At 35.0% G+C, this 14,542-nt stretch overlaps 1 protein-coding gene across 1 annotated transcript; it reads right to left on the reverse strand.

The window, feature by feature from the left end:
* Nucleotides 1-5,287: 5,287 nt before the first annotated feature.
* On the reverse strand, nucleotides 5,288-12,062 carry LOC131045785 (LRR receptor-like serine/threonine-protein kinase FEI 1). Its single transcript, XM_057979393.2, has 13 exons — nucleotides 11,495-12,062; nucleotides 10,881-11,016; nucleotides 10,611-10,682; nucleotides 10,438-10,509; nucleotides 9,831-9,902; nucleotides 9,634-9,705; nucleotides 8,305-8,376; nucleotides 7,919-8,049; nucleotides 7,567-7,737; nucleotides 7,002-7,334; nucleotides 6,624-6,878; nucleotides 6,375-6,508; nucleotides 5,288-5,876 (listed from the first exon to the last, which is right to left on the reverse strand). Exons 1-13 carry the CDS (start codon nucleotides 11,625-11,627, stop codon nucleotides 5,598-5,600), a joined length of 1,932 nt encoding a protein of 643 aa, XP_057835376.2. The 5' UTR covers nucleotides 11,628-12,062; the 3' UTR covers nucleotides 5,288-5,597.
* Nucleotides 12,063-14,542: the final 2,480 nt, after the last annotated feature.

Consider the following 14,542-nt stretch of genomic DNA (forward strand, 5'->3'; position numbering starts at 1 on the left):
TTCACAGCATCCACCACTATAGCATTAGAATCAATAAGATCTTGAATTGCATGCTTCAATCTAATGCACTACTCAATATCAAGGTCATTTTGACAATGGAATTGGCAATAGGCTTTGGGATCAAAAGGTGGAAAAGGATTGGAAGTATATATGGGACAGACGAGAGGAAGATTCATCGCATTGGAATTAATCAATTTAAGCATGATGCTATGCAATTACTTAGAAATAGAAGTGAAGTTGTGATGTCTAAATTTTGAAGTGAGCTACAACAAGTGTTGTGGCTGCCACTTGGGAATCAATGTGATTGTGAGAATTGTTGGTATTGATCTTGATGAAGTTCTTGTTTTGTTTTCTAATGTTTTGAAAGTTTAGATGAGCATCTTCATTCTTATCAACCAAAGTCAGCGACAAAGAAGGTTCATATTGACTCTCTTGAAGTTGATAATAATGAAGTGTTGTGCATAATTGAATGAAAGATTCATATTAAAAAAAACAAAGCTTATGTCTATATTTTTTGTAAATTATTAATGAAAAATCTTTAAACATCATCATTAGGCATGTGATAAGCAATTTGTGAATGCAAGCATTTATGTCTACCAATGAAATCAGTCACTTTTTCCTTAACACCTTGTTTACAATGCACCAAATCAGTCAAAGTAATTTGCGAACCATTATTATTTTGAAAATGTTGAACAAATGCATTAATAAATTTTTGAAAAGTATCAATTGAATAAGGAGGCAAGGAGAAAAACCATTGCAAAAAATTTTATCGTAAGGTACAAGTGAATAGTTTCACCAGAAGCCTATGGTCATATTGAAAATCACTACATAAAGTTGAAATGTTTTCACATGAGTTTGGGGGTTACCTTGTCCATTATATTTCTCCAAATGGGGAACCTCAATGTGTTGCGGAAGAAAAGTATGAAGGATGTCAATGGAAAGTGGGCTAATGGTAGAATATGTAGGAATAAAAAATTTGGATTGAGTTATGGAAGACAATTGTTGTTGTAAAGATGAAACATTTTGGATCAAATAGTTTATGGTGGCATTAGTGGATGAATTGGATTGAGAAATGTTGGATTGTGATGGAGGATTTGAAGGTGTAGTATGATAGATGGGTAGGCCATTATGATATAGGCTGGTAGAGGAGATGGTTGGGAAACAAATGGAAGATTGCTTGAAGGTGCTATGTAGGAATATTGATTAATAGGATCCCCCCAAAAACTAACATGTGTAGCATTAACATATTGTGTAGAGGTAGCCATGATAGAAGATGCATATGTAGGCACATTAGGTAAAGATGTAGAAATAGGAATGGAAGGCTCAACTTGATTTGGATGATTTGAATGTTGAAGAACTTTGGCACAGATTTTCAATGTCATAATGTTGTCATCCACAATATGAGCTATACCATACAACACTTCCATTCCATTTTCATTAGTCTGAATCAACCTCCTTGAATTATCAATCAAGGGGATTGCCTCTCCACCCAAGTGTTCTTGACTCACAAATTGTTGAAGATCTTCCAATTGCTTGTCAATCTTCTTCAATTTCTCAATAGTGACTTGAGTTAAAGAGTCATCCTCATCATGAGAAGCATGAAGGGAAGGATTCTCTCAATGTTAGGCATGCTAGGTGTTGGATTGAAAGAATATGATTGACCCAAGCTCCTAGGGAATAAGTTAGTCAATGCATGCTCAATACCCTTAGTGTTTAAACTTTGGGAAGCCATAAGGCTATAACTTCTCACTAGGATATTGGATTCAAGACAATGGGTAATGAAACTCATACACAAAGAAGGAAAAGCTAATGCAATAATTTTATGCTCACAATGTCTTTTATACAATTGGTAATGCAAACAATTATAGCAAACGAAGTGATTAAACAATGCAATATCCTTTGTGCTTGATGTATTGTTAGTCGTCTTATCTCTATGAAGGATCAAGGCCCTTCCCTGCTTGAGTAATAAAAAACAATTCAATATCCCAATAGAATGATGAATTAACCACTTAATTAAGCAAAATGAACTATAGAAAGGATAGATTTGAACAATGAATGTCTCTAAATCTGAAAATGATATGCAATAACACTTGGATCTGAACATCCAAGTCGAAAATTATACAAGAAAAGGTCAAGTTCACCAAAATGTAGTGTGGTAGAATGGGTTTTCTCCTTGGTCTCTATTTGTGAGAGATTGCATTGTAAATGGGTACCTAACATGGCCTAGTAGCTAGGATCCATAATCATAAACATCATCATCTTTGCAATGCATATGTTTGCATTCTCCATAGTTGCACTTAAGGGGTGTTGGTGTGAATAAGAGTTTTACCTATCTAGTTTCCCCCTTTGTAGTGTGAACAAGGAATATTATCTAAATTGGTTCTAGTTATGTCATTTTTACTCATGTTCAAAAGTTAAGTTTACTTAGGGAGCTAGGAATCTTTCTAGAAGACTTAGGTGTCATGTAATCTTATCCTATCTTATCATCAATTGTCTCATTGCATAGGATTAAAACACATCATCATCATAGTTAGTCCTATCTCTCAACCTTGCCTATGTAAGAAAGGCACTATATGTACATTTTTCATCTTGAATGCACTATAATCATGCAATATTTTGCTTTTGATGCTCTATTGTGGAAGGCATCTTTTGGTTTTGTGGGTGATCTTGGGAATATGAGTCCATTGTAGGCTCTAACATGGATGTCTAGACCTTTAGGTTTATGTAAGATCGTGTTTGGTAGTGGGTACAAAACCTAGAACTTTATTATAGCCTTTGGATAGGATATGTTTAGAATTTTCTCCAAGATATTAAGGTAACATTGTTACTCTACTAAGGCATGATGACTCTTGAGGACATTAGTAACCTTATGTAATTACAATCAAGCACCTTCTTTCCAAAAAATATGGCCAATCAATAATATCAATTAAACCATGTGTTTACCTTCAAATTAACCACCATTTAGATTTTACCCGTACTTGCACACTCAAGCGAAATATTATGTGCACCCACCCAATATGTAGTGACAACTAAAACATATGGCAAAATCAATTAAGGTTATTAAATCCACATGTTAATAATATTTCAATTATGACATCATCATGGCAATGCAAACTATGCACAATTAATACAATTTAATCTTTTAAATTTTTCAAATGGCTTTTGAACACATCCTCAAACATAACATAATGAAAATAAAGACAAACCAAGAGTTAACAGAAGTGGGCCTTACAGAGTAGTGGGTTAAGCTCCTTATTGATAGTACTCTATGTTGTCCTTTTCTATTCAAATGGCAAAGCTCCCAACTTCTTAAAATTCATATCCTTTAAGAATCAAGGTACCAACCTCTAAGGTTTGTGCATCTCCTTCATCCATTATAGAACACATCTCCTATGCATGAGAAATGCCCATTGCTCTTATAGTCCTATATGGATCATCATAACATCACATGGCCTACTTCTTCTCTCTTTCTAGGATCCATTTCATTAAGAAAATTCTCCACAGGTGTTGTGTTCTAAGAGACAATACTATCCATTTCATTAAGAAAATTATCCATAGGTGTTGTGTTCTAAGAGACAATACTCTAGATGCGGACTTAGATGTGTTGTAAATGTGCAAAAGCAACATGGAGACATGAGGTTAGATAGGGAAGAATATGAGAACCTAAACAAACTATTTTTAATCCATACATTTCTTACACGGCATAATCTAGAGAAGTGTATGTTTGTGTATTTACTCCACTCTATCCTATCTAATGCATGACTATGTACATTTATCAATTAGTCTTACATGATCATGAAGACAAAGGTTGTTAAGGAAGTTGAACGGGTTGGCTTTCCATGCCTGGCACTTCTCCCAACAATTCGGATTCTAGATACATATTGTGCTAACAAGTGGCAAGTCATGAAATGGCTCAATAAGGTACATCAGATTGTCGTGTGGTGCTCTGAGATGTGTGTTGTTATGTGTTGATTTCTAGATTGTGCATCATTTGTGCAATAATGCACACGGATGTGTAGCACGAGTAAGGGAGTGATTTTGGAGTTGCATGACATGATTCCACACGCTACATGCATGACACACAGTGCAAGGTTCTGTGCAAGATTATGCACTACTTGGCAAACGTCTAAGGCTGACACACATGCTTATGCAATAGTACACAACTAATTCTTACCTTCTTGAAATACAATTGTCCTAAATGTGCTAAAAGATAGTTGTGCAATCTGATGTGGAGATGTTAAAATATGTTTGACTCCTAGAATCACTTCATGAATCCGATATCTCTTATCATCCACTAATATGATGATGCTCTTAAGGATTTTGTATAAACACCTTGTCCATAATGCAAATAGAGATGCCCAAGAATTGCATCATTAAAATCAATGAACACAGAAAAATGAATAGCATTTGAGAAACAACATTGATATGTGATAGGTAAACCTATGTTACTACAAGGATTAATCCATCCCAAACTATAAGGCTAAATGAGGCTTGGTTAGTAAATTCAAGTATGCATTAATAACTTCAAATACAAATTAATAGTAGTCATTATTAAATCTTTTGCAGATGAGACTAGGTAACTTTAACGTCTTCTGTAAAACATCTTGAATTTGGATCTTCAGACCTCTCAAAAGGGTATTTTACTTGCTGGAAAGGTTGTTTGTATCACTATTTAGTATTTAGATTTAAACTTAACTCCTAATTTGAAACTCCATTAACTAGGTTATGATTGTAAGTATTGCTTAACTAGGACTCGTATCTCAAAAGGTGAAAAATTTCAAAGAAAGTGTATTTTGTCTTTCATTTTCGAGATTCCTTGCCCCACAATGTGTTTCATCTTCGACCAGTTTTACTATGTAGTTCAATTCAGTAAAATGTTTAGTTCCCCTATAAGATAATACAAGATTTCAGGTTCTGTATATTTACATTAGAACAAGTGGCTTGAACAGCTCTTAGCATAATATGATATCTTATTAAACAAGGCAATTGAGTACTGTGAATAAGTAATACCACTCCTTACTGAACCATTATTGCCAAAGTACAGTAGTAAATATAAGCATGTAGCATTTCTAATATCAAGGCTATCATTCACTTCAATATTGTCTACTTTCAGTTTGCTTGACAGCAAAACTTTTTGTTAGAAAAAGCTTTTAATAGCAATAATGGGGAGCAAGTGGTAAGAACGTGATCGAGATTTGAATTATCCCAGAACAATAAGGTGGCCCATGATTCCAATACACATCACTGCATTAAAAAACTGTCTATAACGTCACCAAGATTTACCGCGTGAGAAAAGAATTCAGTAACTATATATTAATATGCTTCTTTGCTTGATTACAATGGCAAACTCGAGCAATCCTTGATACAAATAAATAATACTTCAAGAAAAATTAAGTCCTATTACTGGCACAGATGATCTGGTTTGCCATAGAAGAAGATAAAAAATCACCGTGCCTCACATGGCATATATACATGAAAGGTGAACAAAAAATTGATTGGGCTACTTGAAAGCCCAAATTACAGGCTAGACAAACCAATCAATAAAATATAGAAGCATTATCACAGTAAAGCATCTTCAGTTGAATTGAATTCATTTCTCATTCAGATAACAAGTCATAGAACTCACTGGCCATAGTTTCTTCTTCTAGTATTTGCACTACTCTGCTCGTAGTTGGGATTGAACCCCTTGGCCCTGGAGGCATAGTTTCTTCTTCTAGCATTTTCACTACTCTGTTCATTGTTGGACGATCTTCAGGACTTGGTGCTACACACATTGTTGCGATATCTAGAAATGATTCAATGGTATCCAAGGAGATGCAGTCACATTTTGAATCAACGATCTCTTCCAATCTACTATCTGCCATGAGTGTATTGACCTGAATTTTCCAAAAAACAGGATTCAGTAAGAATCTCACACTTTTATAAGGAAAGAGTAGAGCAGATATTTTGAATCTTCCTAGAAGTCGTGGTTCAGAACTAGGGCAAACTAAATGTCAATTTCGAGGAAGCATAGCATGAAGAAAAGATGTGAATTGGAAAACTTTCGTATTAATGGTGTAAATGTGATTAGTTCCTTTGGAAACAAGAATTGACTATTCAGAGTCTGTTGGGTTGTGATCTAGTAGTAAGATGGTGCCTTATTGTATTGATGCTCCTTCTTAGAAACTCAGCAGAAGGCAGTCCGATGTTAGTATCAATGTTAAGCAGCCTGGCAAGATGTGGCAGAGGAGTTGCCCTTCATGGAATCCTGCACATGTTATGATGTTTATAGAGTATAGTTGGAGGGTACCTGATTCCTGGATAGTCTACAGACTTGTTTGCCTAGCACAAAAAATTCAAAGAAATGAAAATAGCAGGATCAGATTTTAACTCACCCATCCTACCAAATTCAATCCATCTTTGACAAAAGAAGGATCCGTTGGCCTTTTTCCACTGAGCAACTCTAGTAATACCACTCCAAAACTGTACACATCTGATTTCTCCGTTGCCCGTCCACTTTGCAAGTACTCTGTTTTGGAATTTGCATTAGAGGTGAATTCATCAGTATCCCAATTTGCATTGGAGGTGAATTCACTAGTATCCCAATAAGTATCATCAAAGATGAATTCGTAAAGTAGATATACCTGGAGCTAAGTAGCCAAAAGTGCCTGCAACAACAGTTGTGACATGACTTTCCTCATCTTCCAAGAGTTTTGCAAGCCCAAAGTCTGACACATGTGCCTCCAGCTTCTCATCAATTAATATATTGCTTGCCTTTATATCACGATGGACAATTCTAGGATAGCAGTCATGATGCAGATAAGCCAGCCCCCGACCTGATCCAAGTGCTATCTTCAATCTAGTGTTCCAGTTTAGAGATGATGCAGGTTGTTTGCTATCTGGCAAAAACAGAATACCTCTTAACAGCTAGACATTAAAGTTACAGATTCCTGTATATTGGAAAATAGAAGTTAAAGATTAAGTTTAATGAGAAAAACTATTATAATTCCTGATGAACCAACCATGTAGAAACTCATCTAAACTGCCCAGAAGCAAGTAATCATAGATGAGCATTTTGGCTGATGGAAATACACAATAACCCCGCAAATTAACAAGGTTTCTATGTTTAATGCTTCCCAAGATCTCCAGCTCCCTTTCAAATTGGCGATTGGATGCCACACCACACTTGTCAATTTTCTTTACAGCAAATGCACTGTTCTCGCCCATCACCAATTTATATACAGTCCCAAAGCCTCCAGAACCAATGATGTTACTCTCATCAAGCATTTCAATCTTTTTTATAATTTCCTGGGATGTATATGGTAAATCTCCATGGAATGTAACAAGTTTTCTATCTGCAACAAAACCCACCAGAACTTTATGAATAGTTTTTGGTGAATCTTTCCAATTTATATGAGCAAGTGTTTGACAAAGTAGGAGACACTCTAGTAAAATGAACAATTTGACCTTGAACAGATTAGCAAAATTGCTAAGAGGTAAGCAAACGCAGTTTCAGAAAATTCAAAATAGTGAAGACATAAATACAGTGCACTAAATTATTAAACTTAAGGTTGGAAAAGTTCATGCCTGGTTGGGGTTTGGGTAGCTGTTCTATCTTAGTGTATTCCTCACTGATTCCTTTCTTATGTAAAAAGCAGACCCACAAAAATACAAGGATCACAGTGAGAATCACACCCATCGCAACCATTGCTCCAATAAGGAGCCCATTCAAATACCGTGCCAATTTCCTTGTAGATCCTGTTCAAATGAAAGATGTTCCACATAAGCGAACCTAGATTATAATAGTAACCATAATGCATTTTTGCACCCTATTTATGCATCAGAATCTTTTTAATAAATGGATAGAAAGCATTCAGATATACGAGAAAGGAAATAAATGCATATAATATAGCCTAAGAATAGGGTTTTGAGAATATGCCTGGTTTAACAACAGCATCGCCACCACCAACAATACCACTACTATTATCAGGAGCTATAGCTGGGAAATCCAGTGTGTCCTTACAAAGCTTTTGAACTTGCAAACCACACAAGTCCAGGTTTCCAGTAAATCTGAGTGCACCAATGCCAAGATGACATCTCAGGTAAAGGGCAAAAACGACAATAATAATTTCCTCTACGAATATTTTACAACATTGATGTTTCCATAATTTATGGATAATCACTCATCTTTCATGTGAGATGGTGATTGTGTTTACTTTGAATTGCAAGAGAGCACATGAGAGTTAAAAGCCTGTATGTAAATATGAGCAATATATGCTACAAAGTTTACTCAACAAAATTTACAAGCACAGTGAATGAACTTACGACATATTAGTAAAACCTCCCATCACTCCAGTTTTAGGGATCTCTCCTGCAAAGAAATTTGTGGACAGGTTCCTGAAATACAAAAATTCCACAATACGTTAGCATGTTATATGATGTTGTAGGTTCCTGATACTTGTACAAAGTTGCAAATGTCCACTCTGATTCCTTCTTCACATACTTGCATTCATTTTGTATGTAATATTCGAGGTTCACAATTTCCAATTGATATGATAAAATTTCTCAGCTCATAGATAATAAAACTATTAAAATTAACAGCAGAATATGTACAACAGGTGATATTATTCAAGAGAAGAAATTACTGTATATTTATTCATTAAAGTTGGTTACAATATATAGTTTCAAAGAAGCACAGCAAACCAAGTTGCTTGACACCTAGCAGAGTCTAATTCTACAAACTGCCAGAACTGAAACCAGCACATGTTTCACTCCAAATTCATGCACTCTCACATGTGGATGTTGGCTATATGGTTATCTCCAACACCCTCCCTACAGCCAAACATCCACTAAACTATCAAATGAGCACAGCTGTCCTTTTAAACCTCAAGCACCTATCCTCCTCCAACATCTAAATAGAGGCATGTCAAGGAACCTATATTTCCTCTTAATAACCTTTTCAAATGTGTTTTTGATGATCCCAAAACATCTTATAGTCATTCGAATAGTTGGATGATTTCATCTTCTTCTTCATATAGCCAGCCCACCCAATCACAGCAAACGCACTTTCAAACGGAAGCTTTTCCTTGCAAGAACTATGGTGTTTTCTCTTTCTCATGCTGCTGTACATGCACTCAAGGATCAAGACACACATCCACAAACCACTCTTGCAATACTCTCTCTACAGAAAAATTTATCTATCCAACACTACTTGTCTCTTAAGAGGATCAGCTCTCAAAATGCTCACATCTAATCTAGCTCTGATATCATGATTAAATTATAAAATAAACAGCAGAACATATTGTTCAAGAGAAGAAATTACTATATACTTATTCATTTAAGTTGATTACAATATGTAGTTTCAAAGAAACACAACAAATTCACAATACTCCTATAATCAAGGAACCAAACATGACATAAAACTGTGATTTATTGACACCTCTAAGACTCATATTGCAAGCACTATTACTAAAATTGTTCGATTCTTCAAATTCACGACAGCACACTCACATGTGGATATTGGATGCGTACAAATCTAATTCTGATTTTGAGAATGGTCGATAGCTTTTACCTTTCCGACAATTGCCAAATCTCAGTTATAAATTACAAGTTTCCAATGTAAAAACAGAAATACAGGATTAGAATCCTACGTACAAAAATCTTAGCATGCCTAGCTTGCCAATAGAGGGAGGGATTGTCCCTTTCAACGTGTTACTTGATAGATCCCTGCAAAAAATAACAAACCTAAGTTGCATTCATTCAAGTCATGCTTCCAACAAGAAAATACATTCTCAAGTGCATATTTTTTACAGGAAAATGAACAACCTTCCAAGCAAAAAATTGCAACTTACAAAATCATAAGATGGGTCAGGTTACCCAACTCTGCAGGAACCTCACCTTCTAGGTAATTATCTCGCAAGTACCTGTGAGAGCTCAATATGGACGGAGACTATTAGCTTCAGAGCATGCAGCTACCATAAAATGCCTAGATCCTACACCGAAACTCTGGAACTAAAAAATGTTGCATGGTGGTTGATATAACATAAAACAATTTTTCTTTTACTTCATTTTAAAAAATTATGTTAGGTCAGGTTATAGGATAAACGCAACTCCTGCATAGCCCAACACCTAAGAGCGTAATTGCTGACAGCATTACACATAATTTGACAAACAATGAAACACAACAATATTCAATATTTTACAGCTTTAACCCAGTTTTAGATTGAGACTAGGATAAATATGAAGTTTTGGGCTGCCTGTGACGATGATTCAACTACCTAGTAAAGCGTGTATCACGATAATTAAACAATGTGACTGATATCAGAAACTGAAAATTCACCGTTTTATTTCATAAAAAGGAAAAGCACAAATTTTGCCCTGCTTTCATCAGGTTTTTGCCTTGAGTACATGTCGATTTAGTTATTAGAAAAGAGAATGGAGAACAGATAATTCACTTACAATGCTCGCAACTCTTTGCAATTGCCAATTTCTGGGGGAATAAATCCATGTAGCCTGTTTTCATGAAGAGCTCTGCAAGCGCACAATAGTACTGTCACTGATACAGAAAATATAGGGGAGTTTTGAATTTGCAAAAACATAAATCCCAATGCAGAGGCAGGTATCAGACATACAATCTGTGCAGCTTCTTCAATTTGCCAATGCTGGGAGAAATGGTTCCACCAAGGAGTAGATAAGGTAGGTTTCTAGCAATCGAACAGAGGACATCATAAAGGTCCATTAGTAAATCAACAAAGTGGAAAAATCTCACAGAAAATCAAATGCATTTTTTTTTTCCAGTCAAATTATGTGATTTTGTAAAAATGGCTAGAGCCTTCTCTTTTTGATATTTTAGGACTGTAAATAAAAATGGGTGTTTGAAGAACAAAGGGCATCCCACATACAATGCAGTAACTCTTTTGCTGAAATGGTTGCATACTACCCCACTCCAGCCACATGGGTTTGCGTCTGATTCATTCCAGTTTCTCAAAACATTCTTTGTGTCATTGAGTGTTGCCTTGAATTCCAGCAATGCTACACCTGTCAGCGAATGAAAAACCACAAACATCCCCAAAACTTCAAAAAATTAACAAATTTCATGGCAAAAGATCCTACTTTTATGTAAAAAAAATGAGAGTAAACTATCATTTTTGCCTTATCAATAGAAATCAACAACAATAATAACTCCACAGAGTTATGATATTGATGCCTCTTGCTACCCAATGATTGTACATTAGGACCCTATGAGATCAAATTATAAACCTTCAATAGAAAATGGAAAACATTAGATTGACAACCATCGCAGTCGCGCAGAACTGTACCCTGTATGGTTAATGGCAAGACCTACCATCTCACTCTAGAACTTCAAACAACAAGAACAATATTACAGTCTTGACATTGATGCTCATTACTACCTAAGTCTTCTATGTATAGGCATTAAGATTGAAAGATTCAGCTGCACTCCTACATTATGCTTGTACAATTTTAGACCTTAGAAGGGTTCAGCTTCATAACTCACCTTCTGGTGTCAGGGCAGTAGAATGTCTACTGAAACAGAGGAAAGCTGTGAGGAAAAACAGGCATTGAACAGGCCTCAGAGGCTGAACCCGTTTCATGTTTCCTGCTGGCTTCTTTGAAGCTCTGAATTGCATTGCATGAAACAAGATCTATCATTCCTCAGCGACAATTTCATATATCCATGTGGATACTCGAGGAATTTTACACGCACTTATGTAGAAGCTTGTTGCCGAAGAATCATCGAGCACCATCAATGAACGATTGTGTTTGCTACTGAAAATCAAATGGGACCCAAATGCTATGATTGACTATAGTTCATGACAGTACATTACGTCAAACCTAATGGTCCAGCAGCAGTAAGTTCCGGCCCTCAGATCTCTAAATACAGACGCCCAGCAAAACTACTTGTTTGGGATTGACTATAGTACACACTGAAAGTGGTTTTTGCAACGGGATGCCCGAAATGAAAATGGGTTCTCCCCGAAAAATACTGCGATGCGTTGAAACTATCAATCAATGCGAAACATGAAGACATTGTTCAGACATGTATTAGTATTTAATGTGTCTTAGCCTTAAGACAATGGTAAGAAAATTGTGTTTATTGTTGAGCATTGGAATGTGAAAATTGTTCATGTGAACAGTACCAACAGTAACAGGGGGTATGATGATCCTCATTGGGAGATGCGAATCATTTGAGTTAATTAACCGTTGTAGAAATTTTGCCCATCACCTACCTATTAATGAAAGGATGCTTCACAGCCTTCAAAAATATTGTCCTTCAACTTCAATACTATTTTGCCCTTCTGCAACGGGTTAACTTTATATTAAAAAAACAAAATTGTCAGTCAAAGTCAGTAGCACCATCAGTTTATATGCTGTAGATAAGATGCAATTTAATTTTAAGCTTTCTTAAATAAAAAAATGCACAATTTCAATTTGAACCACACATAAAAGTAGGAGATATTTTTATTTGATGCGTGGTGGAAGGTATTGGTATAAAATAATAATAATAATAATATATAAGTGATAAAGACATTAAAAAAATGTAGAGGAGAAAAAGTTGTACCTTTTTTCTTTTACTTTTACTTTTTGTTTCACATTTATTTTGGTCTTGTCATAAATATATGGTTTGATAGTTAATTTGTTTTATTTGTGTATATACAAATAGAATCTTAAAGTCTATTATCTATCAACTTGCTTCGATTTATCAATGGATTTTACTATTGTTGTTCTTACATTCTAGATTAGATTGTAAGTTTTGTTTTATCGTTTGGACAAAAACTCATTTCAAACATATTTTCTCTCCTTCTTAATAGGCCCTTTCATATATTTTGAATGTAACATTATGGCATTCTCAGTAAATATCTCAAATTAAGTGTCTATAATCTTTTATTTGACAAATAAGTCCTAGGATCCTAGCATTGATCTAGGTTTGATTGAATTATATCAAAAGGCATTATAAAAAAAGTGTTATCTCCACTCTTACATCAACATCATACGACATTAGGAACTATACTTTCATTAAGGTAATTTGAATTGTGTCTTGTGTGCTTTCAATCATTATAAGTTGGCAAAGGCTTTAACGGAAGTCTCGTACTTTCCCTTGCACATGACAAACACCTAATGTAGCTTTCAATTTCCATTTGTCCCAAGCATAGGAATAGATGAGCAAATAGGAGTTGAAGACCGTCTTGTAGAGAATAGTCCACATAGAGCCAAAGTGTTTAAAGACTATATTGCAAGTACCCCTTAGTCTAAGTAAGCCAAGGTTTATAGTATAAAACTATTAGAATCTAACAAATGTTGATACAATTAGAGAATCTTGATTTCAATCATCAAATGTATATACAACAAAATCTTCATCATTGGCAACCATAAATTGACATAGAGCTGAGCATATTAGATGGCTCTCTTTTACATTTATTGTTTCAATTCTTTGTGTAATTTAAATATAATCACTTGTGATTGATTCATTATTTATTAGATCCTCAAATAAATTCAAATGATGTGTTTACTTTCTATATGCATGAACTTGATATGCATTGAATGGGATATATAAAAAATATTTAAGTGGAAGTCTTTATTAACTTTTAGAGAAGCACACAAAAGATAACAGTTTGTATTTTTCACCTTAAAACCATTTGAGATATTACACTTGTATAGGGAGAATTCTTCCTTTGATTGCTCTTGTATAATTTTAACTAATCCTAAAATTAGGAAGTTGTTAAAACAACTCATAACTAACAAATAACAAGCTGAGCACTAACAATAATTTCCAACATTCCCCCCCTTAGTGTGAATATGGTAATGGCTTTCACACTTTCCATTGCAGTAAGACCAACTCTTCTAGGTCATGATCTTGATTTGAGTGAAAGAAACCTCTCATCAACCTTTCATGGTTTTCGCACAAGTTTGCCACAAACCTGGACATGAACATGAACATGAACACACTCATATGGTTTTCTGGATCACTAATAACCTTTTCAAGATCCATGAACTGCATTATACTAGTGTTGTTGTTCATTACAACATTTTACACCAAGAGGTTACTTAAGGAAATAACCCATACATGACTAGAAATAGCGATTGTTGATGTTCATGCCACTCGATCTCCAAGAATAAAGGAAATTTTTATTGCAATTGCAGATGGAATATTGTTGTTATATCCACTTTCCAATGATTAGAAACATAGAAAATAAAAGCACACATCACAAGCAAAATGTCACCAAAGCTAATAAGTGCCTCGTCAATGGTGAGTGACAAGAGGGTGTTGAGTGTCCTCCTTCCTCCATTGCCTCCTACCTCCAATTTTGAATTATTTAAAACACATATTCCTCATCACTAAGACAAGATAGTTCTTTGTTGTTGACATATCCTTTCCAATCCATTTCTTCAACCAAGGAAGCATGATGATCTAGTTAATCATCTAGTAGATCTTGTGACCTCTTCTTACAATTCAAAATTGTATGTCCTATTTCATTACTAGAGCATTTAATTTTTCCTTTTGAGGGAATATACTTGGATTTGTACTTGCCTTTTGTTATGTGCA

Source organism: Cryptomeria japonica, chromosome 5 (assembly GCF_030272615.1).
Source record: "Cryptomeria japonica chromosome 5, Sugi_1.0, whole genome shotgun sequence".
Taxonomy (NCBI): domain Eukaryota; kingdom Viridiplantae; phylum Streptophyta; class Pinopsida; order Cupressales; family Cupressaceae; genus Cryptomeria; species Cryptomeria japonica.

What these genes read in the sequence shown, in the direction of transcription:
- LOC131045785 (XM_057979393.2), bottom strand. Translation starts at nt 11,627, where the DNA reads ATGCAATTCAGAGCTTCAAAGAAGCCAGCAGGAAACATGAAACGGGTT. An exon ending in TGCAAAGAGTTGCGAGCATT is followed by an intron (nt 9,903 to 10,437) that starts GTAAGTGAATTA and finishes GAGCTCTCACAG; the next exon opens with GTACTTGCGAGATAATTACC. An exon ending in CTGACCCATCTTATGATTTT is followed by an intron (nt 9,706 to 9,830) that starts GTAAGTTGCAAT and finishes TATTTTTTGCAG; the next exon opens with GGATCTATCAAGTAACACGT.